Source organism: Toxoplasma gondii, chromosome XI, assembly GCF_000006565.2.
Source record: "Toxoplasma gondii ME49 chromosome XI, whole genome shotgun sequence".
Classification (NCBI taxonomy): domain Eukaryota; phylum Apicomplexa; class Conoidasida; order Eucoccidiorida; family Sarcocystidae; genus Toxoplasma; species Toxoplasma gondii.
This window is the reverse complement of record NC_031479.1, coordinates 3,810,401-3,829,467: the sequence shown is the minus strand read 5'-3', so window position 1 is coordinate 3,829,467 and position 19,067 is coordinate 3,810,401. Positions and strand designations below refer to the sequence as shown.

The 19,067-nt window shown below is 49.8% G+C and overlaps 2 protein-coding genes across 2 annotated transcripts; both read right to left on the bottom strand.

Moving 5' to 3' along the window:
* Positions 1-3,304: 3,304 nt before the first annotated feature.
* TGME49_313940 (hypothetical protein) lies at positions 3,305-5,829 on the bottom strand. Its single transcript, XM_002364563.2, has 3 exons — positions 5,378-5,829; positions 4,803-4,886; positions 3,305-4,582 (listed from the first exon to the last, which is right to left on the bottom strand). The coding sequence occupies exons 1-3, from the start codon at positions 5,487-5,489 to the stop codon at positions 3,639-3,641; spliced, it is 1,140 nt and encodes a 379-aa protein (XP_002364604.1). The 5' UTR covers positions 5,490-5,829; the 3' UTR covers positions 3,305-3,638.
* Positions 5,830-5,915: 86 nt separating this feature from the next.
* Positions 5,916-19,022, bottom strand: TGME49_313930 (transmembrane protein). The gene is made up of 18 exons (XM_018782800.1): positions 17,235-19,022; positions 16,509-16,629; positions 15,670-15,766; positions 15,259-15,334; positions 14,721-14,862; positions 13,781-13,928; positions 13,149-13,228; positions 12,403-12,459; positions 11,820-11,876; positions 11,078-11,170; positions 10,648-10,692; positions 10,097-10,149; positions 9,434-9,653; positions 9,100-9,158; positions 8,896-8,943; positions 8,500-8,552; positions 8,106-8,183; positions 5,916-6,253 (listed from the first exon to the last, which is right to left on the bottom strand). Exons 1-18 carry the CDS (start codon positions 18,350-18,352, stop codon positions 6,153-6,155), a joined length of 2,646 nt encoding a protein of 881 aa, XP_018635393.1. The 5' UTR covers positions 18,353-19,022; the 3' UTR covers positions 5,916-6,152.
* Between the last annotated feature and the right edge of the window lie 45 nt (positions 19,023-19,067).

Genomic DNA, 19,067 nt, shown 5'->3' with positions numbered 1-19,067 from the left:
ATGGTCAGCCGTCGCCTCTCCTCCCTCCTGTGTCGCGTCCTTCGTTACCTCTACTTTCTGTCTTTCTCTCCTGTGTTCTCCCATCTTCTCACTTCCTTTTCGCTCAACCGAAGACAGCATGTTTGGCTGCATTCCGCCTCCCTCCTCTCCTGAGTGTTCTGCTGTGTAAGGCGTCGAGGTATATTGGTTTCTTTCCTTCATTGTTTCGTTTGATCAGGCACGAGCCATACAAAAACACTCCGAAACCGGAATCAAGGAAATGAGGAAGAAGAGAGGGATATGTTCCGGGAAGCAAATGATGAAAGTGGAGTAGACGCACTAACCGGTGAAAGGGCCCCGGGAGAGGCTTACTGAAAAACACGGTGTGTTTTATTGTGTCATCATAATTATACACATGGGTAGAACTTGCAGAAAAATAGTTCTATCCTGCATATCTATCTTTCAATACAAAGATAAATTATCACCGTTAGTCCCCGCCGCTGTTGATCACCACTCGTAGCACCATCCCTCGCACAGCAGAGCTAGGAAATGGGCAAAAATGACTTGCTGTTCTCGTGTCACAGCAGTTCAGAAGGTTCGTTCGAGCAATGATGTCTTGAACATGGTCGATTTCATCGTCATCACGCTTGCTGAAACGTCTAGCTTTGTAAACGAAAAAGCAAGTGCCTCTCGAGACGAAACCGACTCCGCTGACACCAAGAACAAATAAATCTCGACCTTCTTTTTGTCGCCACCTCTGTTTTACGAGCTGATTGTTGTTAGCACCCAGGAAGCATCAAGCATGAAACAAAGCACTCCCAACATCGAAATGCAGCGAACAAAACCGAGAGTCACCGGAGAGATTCAGTCGAAAAGAAAAAAAAGGGGAAAACCGGTGGGAATTCTTCCTGGCTTCATCATATGCAGCGGCTGTCGCGGTCCTCGAGAACGCCAGGACAAACGATTGGGTTGTTTGATAATGTTGCTTAGTCACAGCGACGTGACACATTGTTGTATGGACGGTGACACATCAGCAGAGAGTAACGCTTGCCAAGCGAGGGAGAAAGCCGGGAAGGTCAAAAAGAATGGTAAGACCTCTACTTCTGCGCCTTTCCTTGGGATCAGGAAGCTAACCCAGTGAAAATATAATAGCATCAGCCTCCTGAGATATCCCTAGTTTCCCAGCAAGCAAGCGAGGCGCCTTGGCAACAGTCGACTCGCGCGTTTCCTCTGCTAAGACGTCTACTTCTGCGCTCTCTCTCGGGATCAGAAAGCGAACTCAAAAGCGAGCGCGTTCCGACTGTTGGCACGGCATCTCGTCTGCTTGCTAGGGAAGTAGGGACAGCTCGGGAGCCGGATGCTACTTTGTTTACTGTAGGTTCTTCCGGTATTTATGATACTAATGAGAGAATCTTTGTTCCGTTCGCGAGGAACGCAACCCTAAAGTGCTACTACGCCTGCTTATGCTATTGAGACGACATGATAGTTCTCCATTTTTGCAGCTCGATGGAAATCAGAAGGCGAAAGATGACTTTCTGTGAAGGGAGTGACACTTCTTACCAAGTGAGGCCGCAACGCCGTTGTGCCTACACCCTGGACCTTTAATCATCTCTTGACTTCTCTCACGACGAGAATAGCTTCTGTGTGCTTTTATGTAGAACCAACGGTATGAAATGCTTTAAATCCACCAAACGACCCCATGTGTGTTGCTGGCAATAGGAAACGTGGCGCCCGGATGAGTGCCGTACTTCTTACCAGACTTCACGGCAACAGGTTCGCGATGGAAGCATGTTGCCATGTTGTGTGCTAGATACTCCTTTTCCAAGATTTTGTCGTGTTTTTTTCTGCGCAAACGGCTGCGCTGCCCCTGAGACGAGAGACTTTCAGAGGCTCTGGTCAATTATTCTCATGAAGGAACTACACGTGCGCCAGAGCACATAACGCCCTGTTGTGAATATGAACGATGTGCAACACGCTTTAGACAGTCCTACATCCTATGTACCGTGAGTTGCGTTTCGACCGGTTCTGTTTGTAAAGCATGGAGCAGGCAGAGTTGAAATCATGATACGAGTCCTCCAAAGCGTGTGAAGTTTCAGGTTGTGCCGCACGTTTCATCGAGCCTGATCGTGTCCATCAGAAGCATTTCTTCGCACGTAACGGGTGTTGGTGCGATCGGGCGTTCGTTTTGACGAATGACGAAAGAAAACTCTAACGTGAGCCGGTTGGGAGTGAGGGGGTGAAAAGGAAACACATTTGCATATGTACTTTTACAGAGCGACCGCAGGTACGCAGGGTTCCGAGGTGAGGTTTTGTTCAATGCTTAGGTGTCCCTGCCGACACTGTAGTGTGTGAACGGTGACAGCACAAGCACAATGATTTCAGCATGCCCTCGTGCCAGAAAAGGGACAGCAGTTCCTACTGTTGAAAAGTGTCAAAGAGCTTTCAGGATCCACTCAGCAGTGGTTTGGTCGCCAGTGGGAATACGAAGACGGTATTTGTACCAATACATACAGATATGAGTAAATAGGACAATCTATTTATCTATTTAGATAGATTGAGAGACTAGGCATGTACACAAACGGGCATGTCTTTATATACAAGGAGGCCATCTGGAGAAGTGGTTCCACATTTGCTGAGAAGGCGTTGAAGAATGAATATTTGAGAACGGAAGATGACGAAATTATCGTGATTTCTTCGTTTTCAGACGACGCATTCAAACCATGAAAGTGAGGAACACATTTCTCTGCTGTCAATCCGTATAAACGGAACGATCACGAAGCCGTACTCTTCCCTAATTTGTGTGTCTCTGGTATTGGAAACCGGTGCTCGCTCGGTAGATGACCACAGCGTCCTAAAATCAAGTCAAGCCTATCCTCATGTCATGGCATTTGCCTCTACTCCTATTTTCCAGATGCATTGCCTGTTTGTGGTTTCTACGGTACTACGGCTATGGCTGGAAATCTGGCAAAGAAACATACTTAACCATCACAATAGTTAGTTGTGCGTCTACGAATATGACGATTAACAGTAGGGCAATTCCATACATGAATATACCGCTTTGCGAACAGTGTACCGACCTAACAAAGTGTTCGTTGAGAAGGGACATGTTTAAAGGGCAAAATAATTAACCCTTCCTCACAGTATGGTATTGACAAGATTCGCGCCAGGGCAGTGTTTGTAGCATGGTGGACTAACGGGACTGCTGAAGACGGGACGCTACACGCAGATAGAGTGCTTTACGAGTGTTTGACTGTATATACTTACATGCACGCACACACGCAAAATGATATCGCTATCTCTGTACATATATATATATATATATATATATATATATATATATATATGTACATACGTGCATAAGCATGCTCCTGCACAGAAAAATATACATCTTTGTTTCTTATCCGAACTGATCTACTAGGTTCATGGAACTGACAGCGCGGTGTCTGCACTTAACGCGACTATTCTCCGTAGTCATGATAAAGGAATCCCTTTTGTTTTACAGATTTTCCGCGTGTACATGTAGTTTTCGTGCAAGCCAAAAGTGGCGTGGTATTCTCTTCCCGTCCACAGGAATCGTTTTGCTTTGCAACTAAGTTGTAGAGCTGTCTTTGACCCTGTCAAATTAATTCTTTTCAGCTTCATATCTCCGTGCTTCATCCCTATGTCGCAGGCAAATGAACGCAACCCTCCTCGATGATTGTGGCAAGTGCATTCAACGGAGACCCCAGATTAGGAGCAGGTCCCAGGGGTCCCGCTGCACCGTCCTCTTGATCCTCTGGACTCAATCCATCTCTTCTGGCTGCTTGGTCTGATTGCTTTTCCCGTTCGTCTCCGGCTTGTGTCTGTTTCTTCACACTCGTGTTGCCGACAGCTATGAGTTCCCCTGCAGAGTTGTACGTTTTTTCGTCTCCGAAAATCGGGTCGTCTATAAAAATATCATCAGGTTCCCTTCTCGGGTCATCTCTCTCCATTTCTATCGGTGTTCCTGGTTTTTCGGTCACCGGTGCCGGGAGAAGAGTAGAGTCGTCGGATTCATGTTCTGCTCCTGCTCTCCCTCTCTTCCCTTCCGGGGGTGAAAGTGCACCGGGCCCCTCATAGTCACTTGGTCTAGGTGTGGCTCCCGCCTCGTCGTTTGAGTCAGACGAGTGCATGTTTCCTTGGCCGTCTGCCAGAGACGATCTAGAGTGACTCTCCTCGTGTGCGTCCATAGGACTGCTGATACCCTCCCCTTGAACAAAGGTCACATGCCCAGACACAGGAGGACGAGGCAAATGTTTTTTAACTGTGGCAGCATCGTCAGACGAGAGACTTGCTCGTCCAGCGGTCTCTCCGGAAGAAGCATGCGCCTGTGTATTTGCGTCTGCACTGTGGATGACATCCGGAGACGCGTTGCTGTCATCAGAAGAGGTATCGGAAGCAACGGGGCCTGGAAGATCACGTGGAAGAGACGAAGAAGAAGCAGACGTTAGAGGAGACGAATCTCGAAAGACTTCTTCTTCTAGGAAAATGGGCTCGCCTCCTGGATGAAGGAAGTGACCGAACCGCACCGGATTTAGAATGATTTGGTCCTCGTTGGGGATAGGAGGTGCCGGACCTCTTGAACCTATACAGACGGGAAATGGAGTGGAAATGGCGGTAACAACGCAATGAACGACAAAGGAAAAGGAATACGTGAAGTAGGTACACACCAGCGACTACATTTGCGCATATAATTGCAGAGGGGCATATATTATCTAAAGCTTTTAATTGCACAAGTGTACGTCCCCAGTGTAGGTTCTCTATTTCATATTTGACTCTTCGGATTTTTTAAATTCCTGACTCACTTCGCGTTTTTGGAGGTTTGTGCGGTCGTGGAGTCGTCGTTTGAGTAACTGGCACGTTTTCCGCAATCTCTGTATGCGTTATGGCTATAGAAAGGCAAACGCACACCGGAACAGAACGACAAGACATGACGCAGCCAACGGAAAAAGGAAGTCACAACCATAGGATAGGATTGTGCGTATACCACTATCTGAATCTAGCTTTATGTGTAACGAAGAGGCCTCATGCCTCCACGTGTCGGGGTCGCAAAGTAAAAGATCCCGCATCGAGCTTCCCGTATTACCATCGGCTTTTCGTTAAAACACCAACGACCTTAAACTAAAGAAAAAAGATGTTCAGGGAGTGTCACCTTATTCAATTGTGAATGCCCTCGTATGCAGTGCAGTGCGTCGTTGCTGATTCGTAGTCGACGGCATTCTCCTCCTTTACAGGCTCGTGATTATCTTTAAGAGAACTGAAAATGTGAAAGGTGGCAAGCCGTGGAGCTATAGGTACGGTGAAGAGCATTGTGAAGCTTTGACCTTCCTAAAGTTTCGCGAAGACTTCTCGACTGGTGTTTGAGCTCACTGAGACATACCTTGGCCATCTGCACCCTGAGGCGGAAGAACAGGATGACGTTTAAGGCAACAGTACAACAGAAAAATGTTGCGAATGATGAAGAACGCTTGTCGAGGCGAAAAGGAGGGCATTGTGCCAAATGGGGGAGCGGGGCATGCAAATGACGGAGGACGTTATGTTTCAGGTTACGACACACACGCACGAGATTCCCGACACGGCGATGCACACGGAATAGCAGAAACTGGAGCAGCTACATGTTTGAGTTGGCAGAAATGGGAAAAAGTCGCTGACCAGAATCAAAACTCGGTATTTAATTCTGGCCACAACCACCCAAAAACAAATACTTCCAGTGAGCGCCGCTTACGTCCCATCGTCGAAAACGCTCGTGTTTGCTAACAAGAGGGTCTGATTAGGGCAACGATCCTGATCCGTTTGAAAGACGTCTTTTTATCGGACTGATGGTTCCCACAAAATTGGTGGCTAGTGGAGAGGGGCATAAGAAAAAAACATTCGCACAGGGGGGCAGATGGGAAAAGAGCGCGATGCTGTGCGACTGTTGGCAGCCAATCCGTCAGCCTCTACTCAACAGGTCCACATTCCTGTTCCACAGAAAGTCATCGTACAGCGTTGCTGAGGCCGCGGTTACCGAAAGGTGTCTCGCCTTGGTTAACAACGAACACTGCCGGCGATATGTGTGACGTTACAAAAGCCAAGTCAGATACAACGAGTCCTGCTGGATTTGTTCCTGGAGGTTCGAGCCGTGGATGCCCTATCTTGCTTGGAGCCACGCGGTTCTATAGAAAGTGCGTATTTCCTGCACACGAATGCACTTCTTGCATTTCGACTTCAGGTAGAGGTGTGCGCCGATCACCGAAACCAAGCAAGTCTCCTGTATCTGGGTAACGTGACACACAACATGAAATCCCTTCGGTTCCTACACACTTGAAGATTGCCTATCCGTCTGCTGGTGTTCTACAGTTTGCCGCCTGTGAAAGGCCATGTCGTGAGGTTGACACACACACACACACATTTACCTAATTATACATATAGGGGTCAATACGTTGTGTCAAGCGAGGAGGAGCAAATGAAAGAGTCACAGAGAAAGACAAAGAGAAGGACAGCACGCAATCGCAGGTGTGGCAAAATATGACGAGTGACGAACGGGAACGGGAAAAGGGAGCCCCGTTATACTGGCAGTCGCAGTTCCATTTCGTGGCACGACAAGGGGGGAGCAGCGGATGCAAGCCTTTTTCTGTGAATCTTTTTCGAAGTGAACTCGTCGAGAGATTACCCTACTGCGCATCCGTACGTCTCTACGAATGCACTGTGCAGCATGCCTATATTTGTGCGGCTATGAACAACAATATACACATACACAAATTTCTACGTGTGCGCGCGATGGCTGTGTAGGCAACTGCGTACGCATATTGAAATACGCATGCATGTATACAGCGATGCAAATGTATATACGCAAATGCACATTGAGGACTCAGGGATTACACCCGTTGTATTTGTATGCAAAGGATCTGGTGAATGTCAGCGGTGTCCGTCATTTTCTTTAACAGGCCACAGCAACACGCCGTTTCCCGCGTCTGCTTCTACGTTCACTTCTGCTGTTCGACGGTGCTTCGACTTCTGCTGTATGCTTCGTTTGAAAGGCCACAGAGCGGAAACGCGACGGTCACTTTGTCCTGTGGTTCTCCCCATTCCAACATTCACTGACACGACGAGAAACAGTACAGACACCTCACTTTCCTGAACACACGAGAGTGTTCCAATAGTAATTTCGTCGATCGCATACAGAACACAAAGAAAAGACCGTGCACTGTCTCTGTCGCTGCAGATTAGAGGCACCGCCATATTTGTTTTAACTCCGCATTTATGTAGTATTCTCACTACGGGTATAGGTGGATGCACGTTCACTGTGGCTTCTTTTGGATCATGGTAGCCCATAGTTAAGCGAAAAAAGAAAACGACTGTGCGCGGTAGGACACAGGAAATGACAATTCTTGTTTGACAAATTCAGATTCGCGACAGATTTCTTCGCACGATTCACACCAGTTTCCCCCAGCGCTTCGCCACACTGTCACAAGCACCGTCTCGCCGTTTTATACAAACAGTTTCTATCGCGTTGGGTTCAAGCGTTCACATCCTTTGCAAATACAAGAAAGGCAGCGGAATGAGCCTTCTCTCGGACGATACAAAAAACATACCGAAACCCCGTTTCTCTAAAAAATGCAGTCACGCCAAAATCACGCCTGTGATGCGACATCAAAAAAGTTCCATGGCGAGTCCCCAACCAGACAGCCCGAAACAACCTGAGGCTGTTCTGTAAACCTATGCGTCCAAATGTGGCTACGAAAAAATTTCACCGCATACGCCCGAAACAATATGCATATATATATATATATATATATACCGACGAAGAACACCTGAGCGTGGCCAACCCGCAGTCCGAACTCCCCTACTGAGAAGTTTATGGTATATATATATATATATATATATATATATACATGTAGACATTGTTCTGTATGTGAAGCGCCAAGGTGTCATTGCACTGCTCGCCCTCACAAAGTCCATGTTTTTGCACAGACATGGCTGTAAAGGTCTTCGCGTCTTTCATATACATCCGTTGTTCGCTCTGGACTTGCCAATAACGGCAGGCTGCACTGCGTGCATCGAAGGAGGCTCGTAGCCACCAACTCTGTTCGGCGATAAGGCGGTTCCAGGTGAGGAGAAATGTCTACCTGTTCCCGTGCCTCCAGCGAAGCCTGTCTCTTCATCAAAAGAGCATGCATGCGAACGGGGAGACCTCTCGTCGTCTCCTGAAAATAAAAAAAAAGCGAGGAGAGACGCAAAAAAGCGAAGTTCACTGATGTCGTAAGGGGAGGAGATAAAGGGGAGACAACTTCCGTCGCTAACGCAGAACACAAATGTACGAAAAGAACAAAACCGTGTGTGGGCACAAAACAAAAAGAGTCCACGACACAAAGCACCAGGGAGACCTCACAGACGAGAGAACGAAAGAGAAAAGAGAGGAAGGATATAGGAAGAAGAGACGAGAGACGAAGCGACGACAGAACTGGAGACAGACACAAATTGAGAGATAAAGTTGAAACAGACAGATCAAACTCCACCTACCATCTCTGTTTCGGCGTCGGCTGCAGGACTCGCTTCCAGTACCAGGCATGCGTCTGAGAAAAGCAAGACTCGCAGAGAGGCTTCGTGGACAGAAAAACGACATGGAACAAATACAGAGAGCGCCTCCACGAGACAGACGCGAATCGATCAGGAAGGACAACAAGGGACAGGAAGCCAGAGACAAAACATGTTTGACTGTCTGCTGCTTTAAGGTGTGTGGTCGTAAATTCACGCATAGGCACACAAAATCCCAACAAACTGTGTATCATGCAGACAGGCACGAAACGCACTCTCCATCTCGTTCTCGCCTCCACTGCAGCGCTTCTTCTCGACGTCGTCTTTGTCGTTTTCCCCATTTGAAGCATTTTTTCTCCCGCTTGCGTTCGCTGGGCTTACTGGGTGAACGGTGTGAAGGCCGCTGGCGAAGAACCACAGGCTGGGAGCCTGGATGTATGAGAAAAAGACACGGATAAAATGGTTCAGCCAATCGCGAGAAGCCGAAACGCCCGCAACCCTTTTGGAGCAGACACGGAGGCGAGAGCGACAAACGAAGAAATGTGTCAAGCGAGAAAATCCGGGAAAAGTAGAAGCCGAACCTACTTGTGGTAGCCGCCGTCGCTGTGGGAGTGACGTTTGGTGTGCACATATACGTGGGGAGGCTGAAGAGACAGACGCAAGCGCAGTCGCGAAATCCGGAATCGACGGAGAAGCAGAAGCAACAAACCGCGAGAACAATTCGCCATGCGAACACAGAGTTGCCAGACGCGAACAATACAACCAGTGCAAGCGGAGAACGCGAAAACGCCAGCACACAAGCGAAGGCAAAAGCGAGTAAACGAGGAGCGAAGAGAGCCGACATGCACAGACAACGGCACATCGCTTGACTTTTGTGCTTCTCCTCCGTTCTACTCGACCTCTCGCTTTCTCGTCCCACCTCAGAGGCGACGACGGACGAGAAGACAGGATGCACTTCGACCTCAGAGGTGTCGTCGTCGGTCTCGTCCTCCTCAGTGACGCCGCCGTCTTCCAGCTCTCCAGCTGCAAAAACCTCCTCGACGAAAATGGTCCCGATCTGCTCTTCTTCTCTCGGGGTCAGCATCATCGGCGACGAAGTGTGGCCGCGCGCAGCGGCGACGGCGCGACGCTGAGCGCGCCTGAACGAAATGGAGAAACTAGAGAACGGAGCAGAAATTGAAAAGACAGAACTAGAAAGGAGAGGACGCGCCAGAAAGAGGAGACGAAAACGAAGCAGAAGTAAAAACAGGGAGAGGCAAAAGAGAGGGCGGAACGGAGCAGAAAGAGACATGAGAGACAGAGGGAGCAGACGTAGATGAACGAGAGGAAATGATGAAACTGGAAGAAGGTACATAAGGCAGAGACACAGGAAGAAGGAGAAACGGCATAACGAAAAGGAAATTCAGTGGACCCCATTCCCAACACAGGCCTCGTTTCCATCACTCTCAGTCTGCTTTTTAGACTTTCGGTTGCCTCTCGCCCTCGTGAAGGCTCTGAAGAAGCAGACTTTAGTGCCTGCAGTCTACGCGGCGTCGGTACTCCGAAAAAGAAAACCGAAATCCGAAGAAGGCAACAACCTCACCGTTTCATGATGCCACCTGCGCGGTAGATCACGAGACCTAGAATGAGAACCAGCTGAAGACAGCAGAGTGATGCAGAAAGCAAGTTTAGAGAATGGCAGAGAAAGGCCTGCGATGGCAGCACGGGGCAGGTGCGAAGAGACACCGAGGAAGCAAGACGGCCCACATGCAAGAAAAAAACACGAGAGACAATTCACGAGAAACTGCAGAGGAGAGACTACCGGGACTGTGGTCAAAGCCTAGGATGCGAGCGGGGACACCGAGGACGGAAGAGAGCCCTAAGAGGAAACTCGCAGGTGTCTGCGTTAAACGAGCGTTTCTTTCTTCCACGTTTGCTCCAACAGTTCGCTGGTCCACACAGGGTGGATGCCATTTCCTGTTTGCGCTCGAAAAGATGGTCATGAAAAAGCACAAGAGGACATGGATCCGGTAACCACAGCCCTTCTCGTTTCCTCTGTCACTCTGCAGCCTCGGTCTGCCGTCTGTATGTTCCCTCCTCGCGTGTGTTTCGCTCTTCTTGTTCGGTGTGTCTTGCTTTCGCGTTCCTTCTCACCAAACCGTAAAAGTCTGTCGCCTTCGGCGGGACGGCGCGGTCGCCCTGCAGACAGAGACGCAGAAGGAACTTGTGTTCGTCTCCTTTCTTTTCTATGCAAACCAAAGCCCAAACGAAACACACGGAGAGGCCAGAGCTACTACCTGAGCAAAGACCTTCACATGCAGACACAGACAGACACGGACAGATACACGGATACGCACCCATGCTCACAGAGGTGCACAGACATAATGTTTGTATGCTTGCGAATGTATAGACGCATACACATCGGTACAGACATAAACGTGTGAGGCGGCCTGGTCGAAAAGATATTCAGACGCATGTGCCTCTGGGTCCGACAGACACGCGTGGAGACGAACATGAAGAGATCCGCGGGAGTCATCAAGCAAACCCAGGCCACAGAAGGCGATTTAAACGAGGGAAAACTGACCATGATGGCACGCGAGCAGAACGCGAGTGCAGTCACCGGAAGCCTCAGCGTGGAGACTAAGAAAGTCAGTGCAGCGCCTCCACTCTTCACAACCTGAACAACAGGAAAAACAGACACGGCAGATGGAAACAGTTGTGGAAGGGGCGACGCACCAAAGTCGTCTGCCTTCTCTCTTTCGCCTTCCCGGTCGTGTTTTCTTTTTCTCCTCTTCACTTCTCTGTCTCCCCTGCTTGCTCAACCTCCTCATCAGCACGAAGGTAAACCCGGTGCAGAAAAGACGAGAACTCAGCAAGGCGAAATGTGCAGAAACAAGCGAAACAGAAGACGGACAATGCCACACACGCAGCGGACGCCGCGAAAGAGAAAGAAGGAAGATGGAGAGACAGACTGCTCGGCAACGAACCGACATTTCTGTTGTGTCTCTTGCCATGTTACTTCGGAGAGAGTTGTCTACATTTCGACATTATGCACTGTCTCTGCTTTTTTAACATCTCTACACTTCACTGTGTCTTCGCTTTCGCTGTCTCTGCTCTTGACACGATTTGCTTAGTTCTCCAGTTTTTCTCGGTTTCCTTGTCTCTTAGATCTCACTGACTGTGTCTTCCCCTCCTTTGCTTCTTCGCTGCATCTCGTCCCGCAGTCCAAGCAGGTTGGACACGAAGACCCACACGACGAGTAAAGAACGAAATGCGACACCCGCACACAAAGCGCTGCTGCTGTGGCAACCTCATGACGAACTTACGAAGATGATGAACATGTTGTAAAGGAGGTTGAAGCTGAGATACATTCCGACGTATTTCTGCGACAGACCAGATCGCGTCGACAGAGTAGATGAGAGAAGACGGCGACAACCACAAAATTGCTTTCTTCTATCTGAAGTGTACGATGTGGACCTGATTGTTTGCTCATCGCTCCACCATATACGGTCCCTGAAACCGAGGTTTAAGAGTTTCTACGTGTGACTCCCCTCTCTCCTCAGGTGACTTCCTTTTCTCTGAAGAGCATCTGTCTCTTTTGCTGTCCCCCCTTTCTCTCGCCAATCTTTCTCGATTCCGGTGTCTCTTTCTAGTGGACTGCTTACGCCGCGTGTCTCCCTCGAACGCGATCTTCGCGCCGTTACTACACCCCTAACTGCTTCCCTCATCTCCACTGTGGTAATCTGAAACCAGAATCAGCTCTTTCCGTCTTCCTTGGTTTCCCCATCTTCCGCCGTGTCCTGTCGGTGCATTTGCCTCGGTTTCGCTCCTGTGTCTTCTGTCCTTTATGACGTCTCCTCTCCTCCGTTTCTGCCCATTCTTCGGAATCACTTCCGAGCTCGGCCTCACCCAAGCGCCTTCGCAGTTGTCACAGGGCGACTCCATGTTCCCGGCGCCTCCGCAGTTCTGTTCAGCCACATGCAGGGACGCGAGACATGCCTACGTTCGCTTCGGTTTTACATATCTCATGAGGGTCTTGCGTCTCTCTGGTGTCGAGACGTCAGCCGTTGGTAATGTGCACTCAGTTCTGTAGCTGTTGATCTGTTCTTTGATTCTTCGCTCTGTATTCGAAAGCCTCTTCAGAGCTCCCTATGTCTACAACCATGTACATATACAAACAAATGTAGACCTATACATATATCTGCCAAATACAAATAAACGCAAGTGCATAAACATATGTGTCAAAGCGTGTGCGTACGGAAAGACTAGATAGAAAGCAGCATAAAAGTGTACACATGCGTAAATATATATATATATATATATTTATAAATATACATTTTCACATACAAAAATGTATACGTATGTGAATACGGAAATACATACATATGTATATATGTATATATATATATATATGTAGATAGAAATACATACGCAAACAGGTCTGTGCCCAGGGAGCGACAAGATGTGCACGATTCAAGATGTGCTTTGTAGCATCTTTCTCGCGTGTCCGACCACTGAAACTGAAGAGCCTCGTTTCTAAGTGTTTTGCATGTGTGGGCAAAGGATCACAAACAAACGATACGCGCGTAGAGCAAATGATCTCGTTGAGTCTCAAGCGAGAAAGATCTTAAACTCAAGCGCCTCCCTCCTCATACCGTGACGATGGTGTTGAACCCGAAGAGGCAGCGCGTTCCATTCCAGAGGCTCGCTGGAAGTTCCGCAAGAGGCACTCTCTCTACGGAAAAACAGAGACGACGGAGACACAAGAGACACCAGCGACGTCCATCTATCTTTCAAACCTTGTCTGGCAAGAAACCTAAGTGTTCAAGACGACGCATCTTCGTACCTCACAGAGGATGCACAAAGACGTCAGCAGGTTCAGAGACGCGGTCGCCTCACGCAGACGCGCCTGTACATGGATCTCTAAAGACATACTACTTGTGTACATATATATATGTATATATACATATATATATATATATATATATATGTATATATATGCATACATATATATGTATATGCGTACAGATACAGACAGAGATATATATAGAGATACTGATAGACAGATAGATGGATATATGGATAGATGCAGATAGACAGATGTAGATAGATTCACGGATAGATATAGAGATGTACAGCCACGTGGAGAAAGAGAAATAGAGAGGCGCACAGATTGACACACATACAGAAGTAGTAGGCATTTTGCCGCGCGTATAAACACAGGCATGTTTGTGTTACTGTATAAGTGCGTGAGTGTGGAAGAGTATAATCTCTCTTTCTTGTTTACGAGGTCCGAGCACAGGGAGCGCATTGAGGGGGAGAACGAGGAAGCCGATGAGGAACTGGAACAGAGCAACCCAAGCCTGCAGGTAGTTTGTGCCCATTTCAACTCCTCGAAAAGCCACTTCCTTGTAAACGCACGACACAGCTGTTGGCTGAAAGATCGAGCGAAAGACACACGGAAGCAACAGAAGATATCAATGAAACAAGCGAATCCGGAAGGCGACAGAAGGAGGGCGAAACGGACAGTCACACACGTCAGGGGACAGAACGAGAGAAAAGGAGCAAGACAAAGAAAGGAGCAAGAAAAGAAGAGAGAACGAGAGAGACGCAGAGAGGAGGAGAAAAAGCGAAGGCGGGAGAGTAACGGATCGATACACGACGAAGGCGAGTAACCGAGAGAGAAAGCTACAGAAAGAAGACAGAGGAAAACAACAAAGCAGAACGCCAGCGAAGACGAGGCAGAAAGTCGGGAGGACACACCAGTGAGAGACACTAGAAGAGAGACAAAAGAAGCAGAGAAAGAGAACAGAACGTCCGAGATCCGCAACACCAAGAGAAGAGAGGACACAGGAAAGAGAGACGGCTGTTCTGGTAGGAGTGCACAAAAGTCACGCATGAGGAAAGCCGCCGATAGACACATGAGCGTAAAATGGCTTTTTTTCTCTTTGCTTTGTTCTCCGTGTTTTTCGTTTCTTCTTTTCGTCGTCTTCTCGATCGTGTTCAACATGAAAACGAGACGAGTACAGAAAGAGCAAATTCAGCCGAAACTCGAAAGCGCATTTGCACTTTTCCACCAGCTTGAGGACAGGCGATACAGACGGTTTACAGTTTACTAGTGAGAGAGGAGAAAAGCGCAATCTGCGAAGTGTAGGGACAGCCCAAGGACGCGACATGGAAGATAAACGGGCTACAGAAGCGAAAACGAATGTTGTCCTTTCACCGACCAAATTGCTGAGGAGATACAACAAGTTGAAGACGAAGACGTCGCCGCCGCCGTCAGACGAGGGATGAAGAAGATCCGGCAACTTCACCACGAGGACGCCGAGAATGATGACCAAGGCTCCTAAATAATGCGCCGCATGGAATCTGAAGATGACAGATAAGAAACGCAAAACACGGCTGGCATGCAACAGCAAACAAGATTCTCCGCTCGCCAAAAAGCTCGAAAACGCGACGAAACGCCCTCTGACAACCCCCAACCGACGGTTGGAGATGCGCACCACTCCGCTGCTGATCCGGTTGACGTTCATCTCGGAAACGAACGAAAAGAAGCGAGGAGAGAGCACACGCAGACATAAACGTTCCGACGCGAGGCGGGATGTCAGCGGGGAAGCCGCGCGAAGGAAAACGCGGCAAATGGAGACCCCAACACAGAAAGACCTGGACGAGAAGCTGCGACTAAGAGAGATGTGCGGCAAAACCGAAACCGTGAAATGAAAAAGCGGAGGCACGAACGGCAACAGGCTAACAAGGGCACCTTACCTTTTGCGAAGCATGACAATTGAGGCCAGAAGACTGAAAACAATGCAGCTCTGCTGGAGCACTACCTGAGTGGTCCCTGCATGCACAGTAAGCGTCGGCACCAAATGCGGAGTACGTAAAGCAGGCTTCTGGGCAGGGATACGGCTCTGCGTTCGCCCCCGCTGCGCCTCCGGAGTGCTTGAAACTCTTTTTTAGGGCAACATGGCAAAACATCACGTTTAAAACCCTGTCCTCCCTCTCGCATGCACCAAGTGTGAACGCGACTGCTGGGTTGTTGGAGACGGAAACCGGCGTCAGCGAACGAAGAGGCAGAGCGACAGAACGCCCTGTCAGATTATATTCGACGTGTGCTTTGTTGTTGATGTACACACGTTACTTTCGAGTTAGAAAGAGAGACAACAATAGCTTTACCCGTTGTATGCACAGCACCGATGATGGCCATCACGCCACTGAAGGAGTCGAGGAAACCCATGACGGCGAAGTTGCGCTTCGGGAAATCTGCCATTTCCTGAGAGACACGCAGAAGCGAGGGAGAAGACGAGTCCACACCAACGAGAGAACAAGCACAGACCGTCCACGCACGCCTTGCTGTCCGGCTGCTCCTCTGTAGGACAGCGCTCTTGGACGCGGCCGAGACTGAGAGGCTAGGGAAACGAGGCATACGGACAGAGGCGACGCCATCGAGAGAGCAACAGTGTGACATACGGATAAACACGGAGAAAGAAATCCTTCTCACAGCTGGGGGGAAGGCGGATGGAAGAGCTCATGGTTTAAACAGTCGCAGCTGAAAGGAGACAAAAGAGTGGCTTGACAGAAGGAGACACGCGAAAATCGCATAATGATATGAACTACGTAAATCGAAACGGAAGTCAGCAGTTCCAGGGGATGCAACAAGTATCGCCAGAGATGTGTAAATGGCAAGGACAGAACGATTTCACATGTCGACAATTCAGATATCGAAGCACGTAGTTTGTGATTGGTTACCGTCTGACGGGGTGTACAGGATGATCTTTTTGATTATCAAAGTTATGGCGCCTCCACACAAAACGCTTTGCACGCTGAGACATTTGCTTGTTCTTCATTTCGAATGTTTCGGAAGCAATACCTAGTGAGAATAGCCGCCGGACTGTGACGCTCGCACACTACTGGAGGCCTGTTTGTTTTCTTTTGAATATCTGCAGAGATAAAACGTCTACTGAGAAGAGCCACCGACTTTGAAGATGGCACAAGAGATAGTTGCTCTCCCTCACCTGGGGGAGGCCTCCGGCGTAGTCGGTGTACAAGGAGAGAGCGAAGAAGACAGGAACGAAGACAACCGTGGTGACCTGTGTTAGGCAGGGGCTGTAGTTCGGCATCTTGTCAATCATCTTCCTGTTGCAACAGATTTGGAAAACTCCAGACGTAGATCATGTATTGCATGCATTGTGGTTATCACATTCCGAGTCGATACAGTCTCTGTGCCAATGCGCCGCCGCAACAGTGAGTCCGGAGCCTGAGAGGTCCTTCGAAGCGGCCTCGCATGCCGGCGGAGACCATGTTATTGAAATCGAAAGCAAGTCGCAAGAGCATATCTTGTCTTCTTCACAGGCAACAGAATGACGGCGCCGAAAAGACACATGTGAAAGACCTCCTGCTCTTTGCCCCGGCGACGGAGAAGCACAAGTCCCCCCCTTGACCTGAAAGACGAATCCGGTCCACGAGACCGATCTGAACGGACAGCACGTCTCTCCAGTAATTTCTAGTTGAAGTAAGACTCGTTTCTTGCTCGAAACAACTTTCGTTCTAAGCTACTGCACTTTGTTAGGGTAACGTTGGAGTCGCTAGGAATCGCCGCGACCCTCATCGAGGCATTAAGAGCCATTTTACGGAGGAGTGAAATGCGAAGACACAGAAAAAACGAAACAGAGAAGGCATCTTTCTGGGTTGTACAGACTCTTCACAGAAGCCCCTCTGGTTTGGAGGTCTCTTCTGCTCACTTGAAACAAATGGTGTTCCCTGTCGACGTGACGAGGAGGAGAAACGTGTAGCATGCGACGCGTACAGTCGCTGCGTTTCGATCGATCCACCGAGTTGCGCGAAGTCTCGCTCTCTTCATCCCATGCCAAGACGCACGGAGACAGGCGAGAGCCACAGCGCCGAAGGTTCGCAGTTCCCGGCGCCAGTGCTGCCGTCTTCTTCGTGATGCAAGGGGGAGGCCTTCTGCGGCTCCCATCCTCGTGTCTGTCGAAGGCGATCCAAAACATGGGCGCTGCATGCCTCGGAGAGACGCCCTACAGTCGCTTGCCTGTTCGTCGTGGTCTCCACTTCCACCAGACGGCAAGAGAGCTCTGCGGAACCCCGAAGCGAAAGACGCAGAATGAGAGTTTTGAGACGCGAGATCCGCAGTCGTCCATACACCTGGAGGCGTCGTCTGTCGCAGATGTCTGTTCTTCCGGTCCAGACACGCCCTTTGACTCTCGCCTTCCTCCAGAAGGATGTAACTTCCGTCGCTGCTGTCTGTCAATGGATTCTCCTGCCGGGCGTGCAGCCGCTCCACAGGGCCTTCAAGACGCGGCTCCGGATTCCCCTCGTCCGCGGCTAAAGTATGTTTCAGTTCGGGTGCAGCGAGAGGCGCCTCAGGGACGCCAGAAGCAGAAGTGAGCGCAGAAGCGGATGGGGCTGGAGAAGAGAAGGCCGAGGAAGAAGCGACCGGCGAATGACGGCTTCTGGCCCGAGGAGAGCGCGAGGACGTCGCAGGGCGAGAAGCAGTAGTCGGGGACAACGACGGGGGAAGGTCTGATTGAGACGGTGCCCAGTCAGGAGGCTGGTCGGACGAAACTGCTACGTTTACCTTCGCGACGCCCTCGACTTCCTTCTGCTCACCCGCGTTTGGTGTGAGCGCATCAGGCGCCGCAACGCCGACGTCCGCGTTTCGGTGCTCTCGCGCAGACGCAGGACTTCGAACATCAGTCTGCTGCGAAGGCGCAGCAGGCGTTTCCGGTCGCATGTACCCCGGATCCGGAGAAGCTGTCATCCCTGCTTCCGTGTCTCTTTTCCCTTTGTTTCCGCGTCCAGGCCGTCTGCGGCCTCCAGACCCGTGGTGAGCCGGCGGCATGGTGTTTGCTGGACGAGCGCTGAAGCGAGAATGACTGTGTGAATCAGACGATGGAGACAGGAGCTATGAAATCTGCGTGGCGAGCGGAGGAGAGGAGGTAGGGCGACAGCGAAGCAAAACAGTGGAGCAGTTGGCACGGAGGTACACAAGCAGTCTGTGCAAGCAACCTAGAAGAGAAGACGTCGAACCGGTTGGAAAACGAAAGAGCGGCGGCACAGAAGGGGAGGAAGAAGGAATCCAGAAAAGCAGAGTTCTCCGAGGGTGGGGTTTCACCATAAAATACTTTTTCTCGGAGGCGGGGATCGCCTGACCTCGCGCGTAACGCATCGATGCACGCCAGCAAGACTTTGAACCCCGAAAAGACACGCGACACCTCAAAATGAACCGTAAAGTTACCTTTAAAAGCGTCGGATTCGGCCGCCGACCTCAAGCTTCGGAAAAATGCGCAGGAGAGACCTTTGACTTCAGTGTCGTTGTCTCCACCGCGGAAAAGAAATTAAAGTTGTGCGGCGTTTCTTCCGCTTTTGCTTTCTCCCTCTTTCGCCGAGAAAGAGACGACTTACAACAGAGAAAGGAGCGAGAGAGCAACCACGGCACAAAAAAGCGAAGCAAGTCGCGCTAGCACAGCTGTGAGAGACTCGCGACGGTGGAATAAGATGTCCAGTTTCTGGGGCTCTCTGTGCAGGAAATCCAGAGAGGGAGAATGAGGGAAGTC

Excerpts from the sequence above, each read along its gene's own strand:
- TGME49_313940 (XM_002364563.2), bottom strand. The coding sequence starts at position 5,489 with ATGCCCTCCTTTTCGCCTCGACAAGCGTTCTTCATCATTCGCAACATT. Across the intron at positions 4,887-5,377 it reads TCAGGGTGCAGATGGCCAAG|CCATAACGCATACAGAGATT; the intron begins GTATGTCTCAGT and ends GCCTTTCTATAG. Across the intron at positions 4,583-4,802 it reads CAAACCTCCAAAAACGCGAA|GTTCAAGAGGTCCGGCACCT; the intron begins GTGAGTCAGGAA and ends CCGTCTGTATAG.
- TGME49_313930 (XM_018782800.1), bottom strand. The coding sequence starts at position 18,352 with ATGCCGCCGGCTCACCACGGGTCTGGAGGCCGCAGACGGCCTGGACGC. Across the intron at positions 15,767-16,508 it reads ACGCCGGAGGCCTCCCCCAG|GAAATGGCAGATTTCCCGAA; the intron begins GTGAGGGAGAGC and ends CGTGTCTCTCAG. Across the intron at positions 10,150-10,647 it reads CGACAGACTTTTACGGTTTG|CTGGTTCTCATTCTAGGTCT; the intron begins GTGAGAAGGAAC and ends TGCTGTCTTCAG.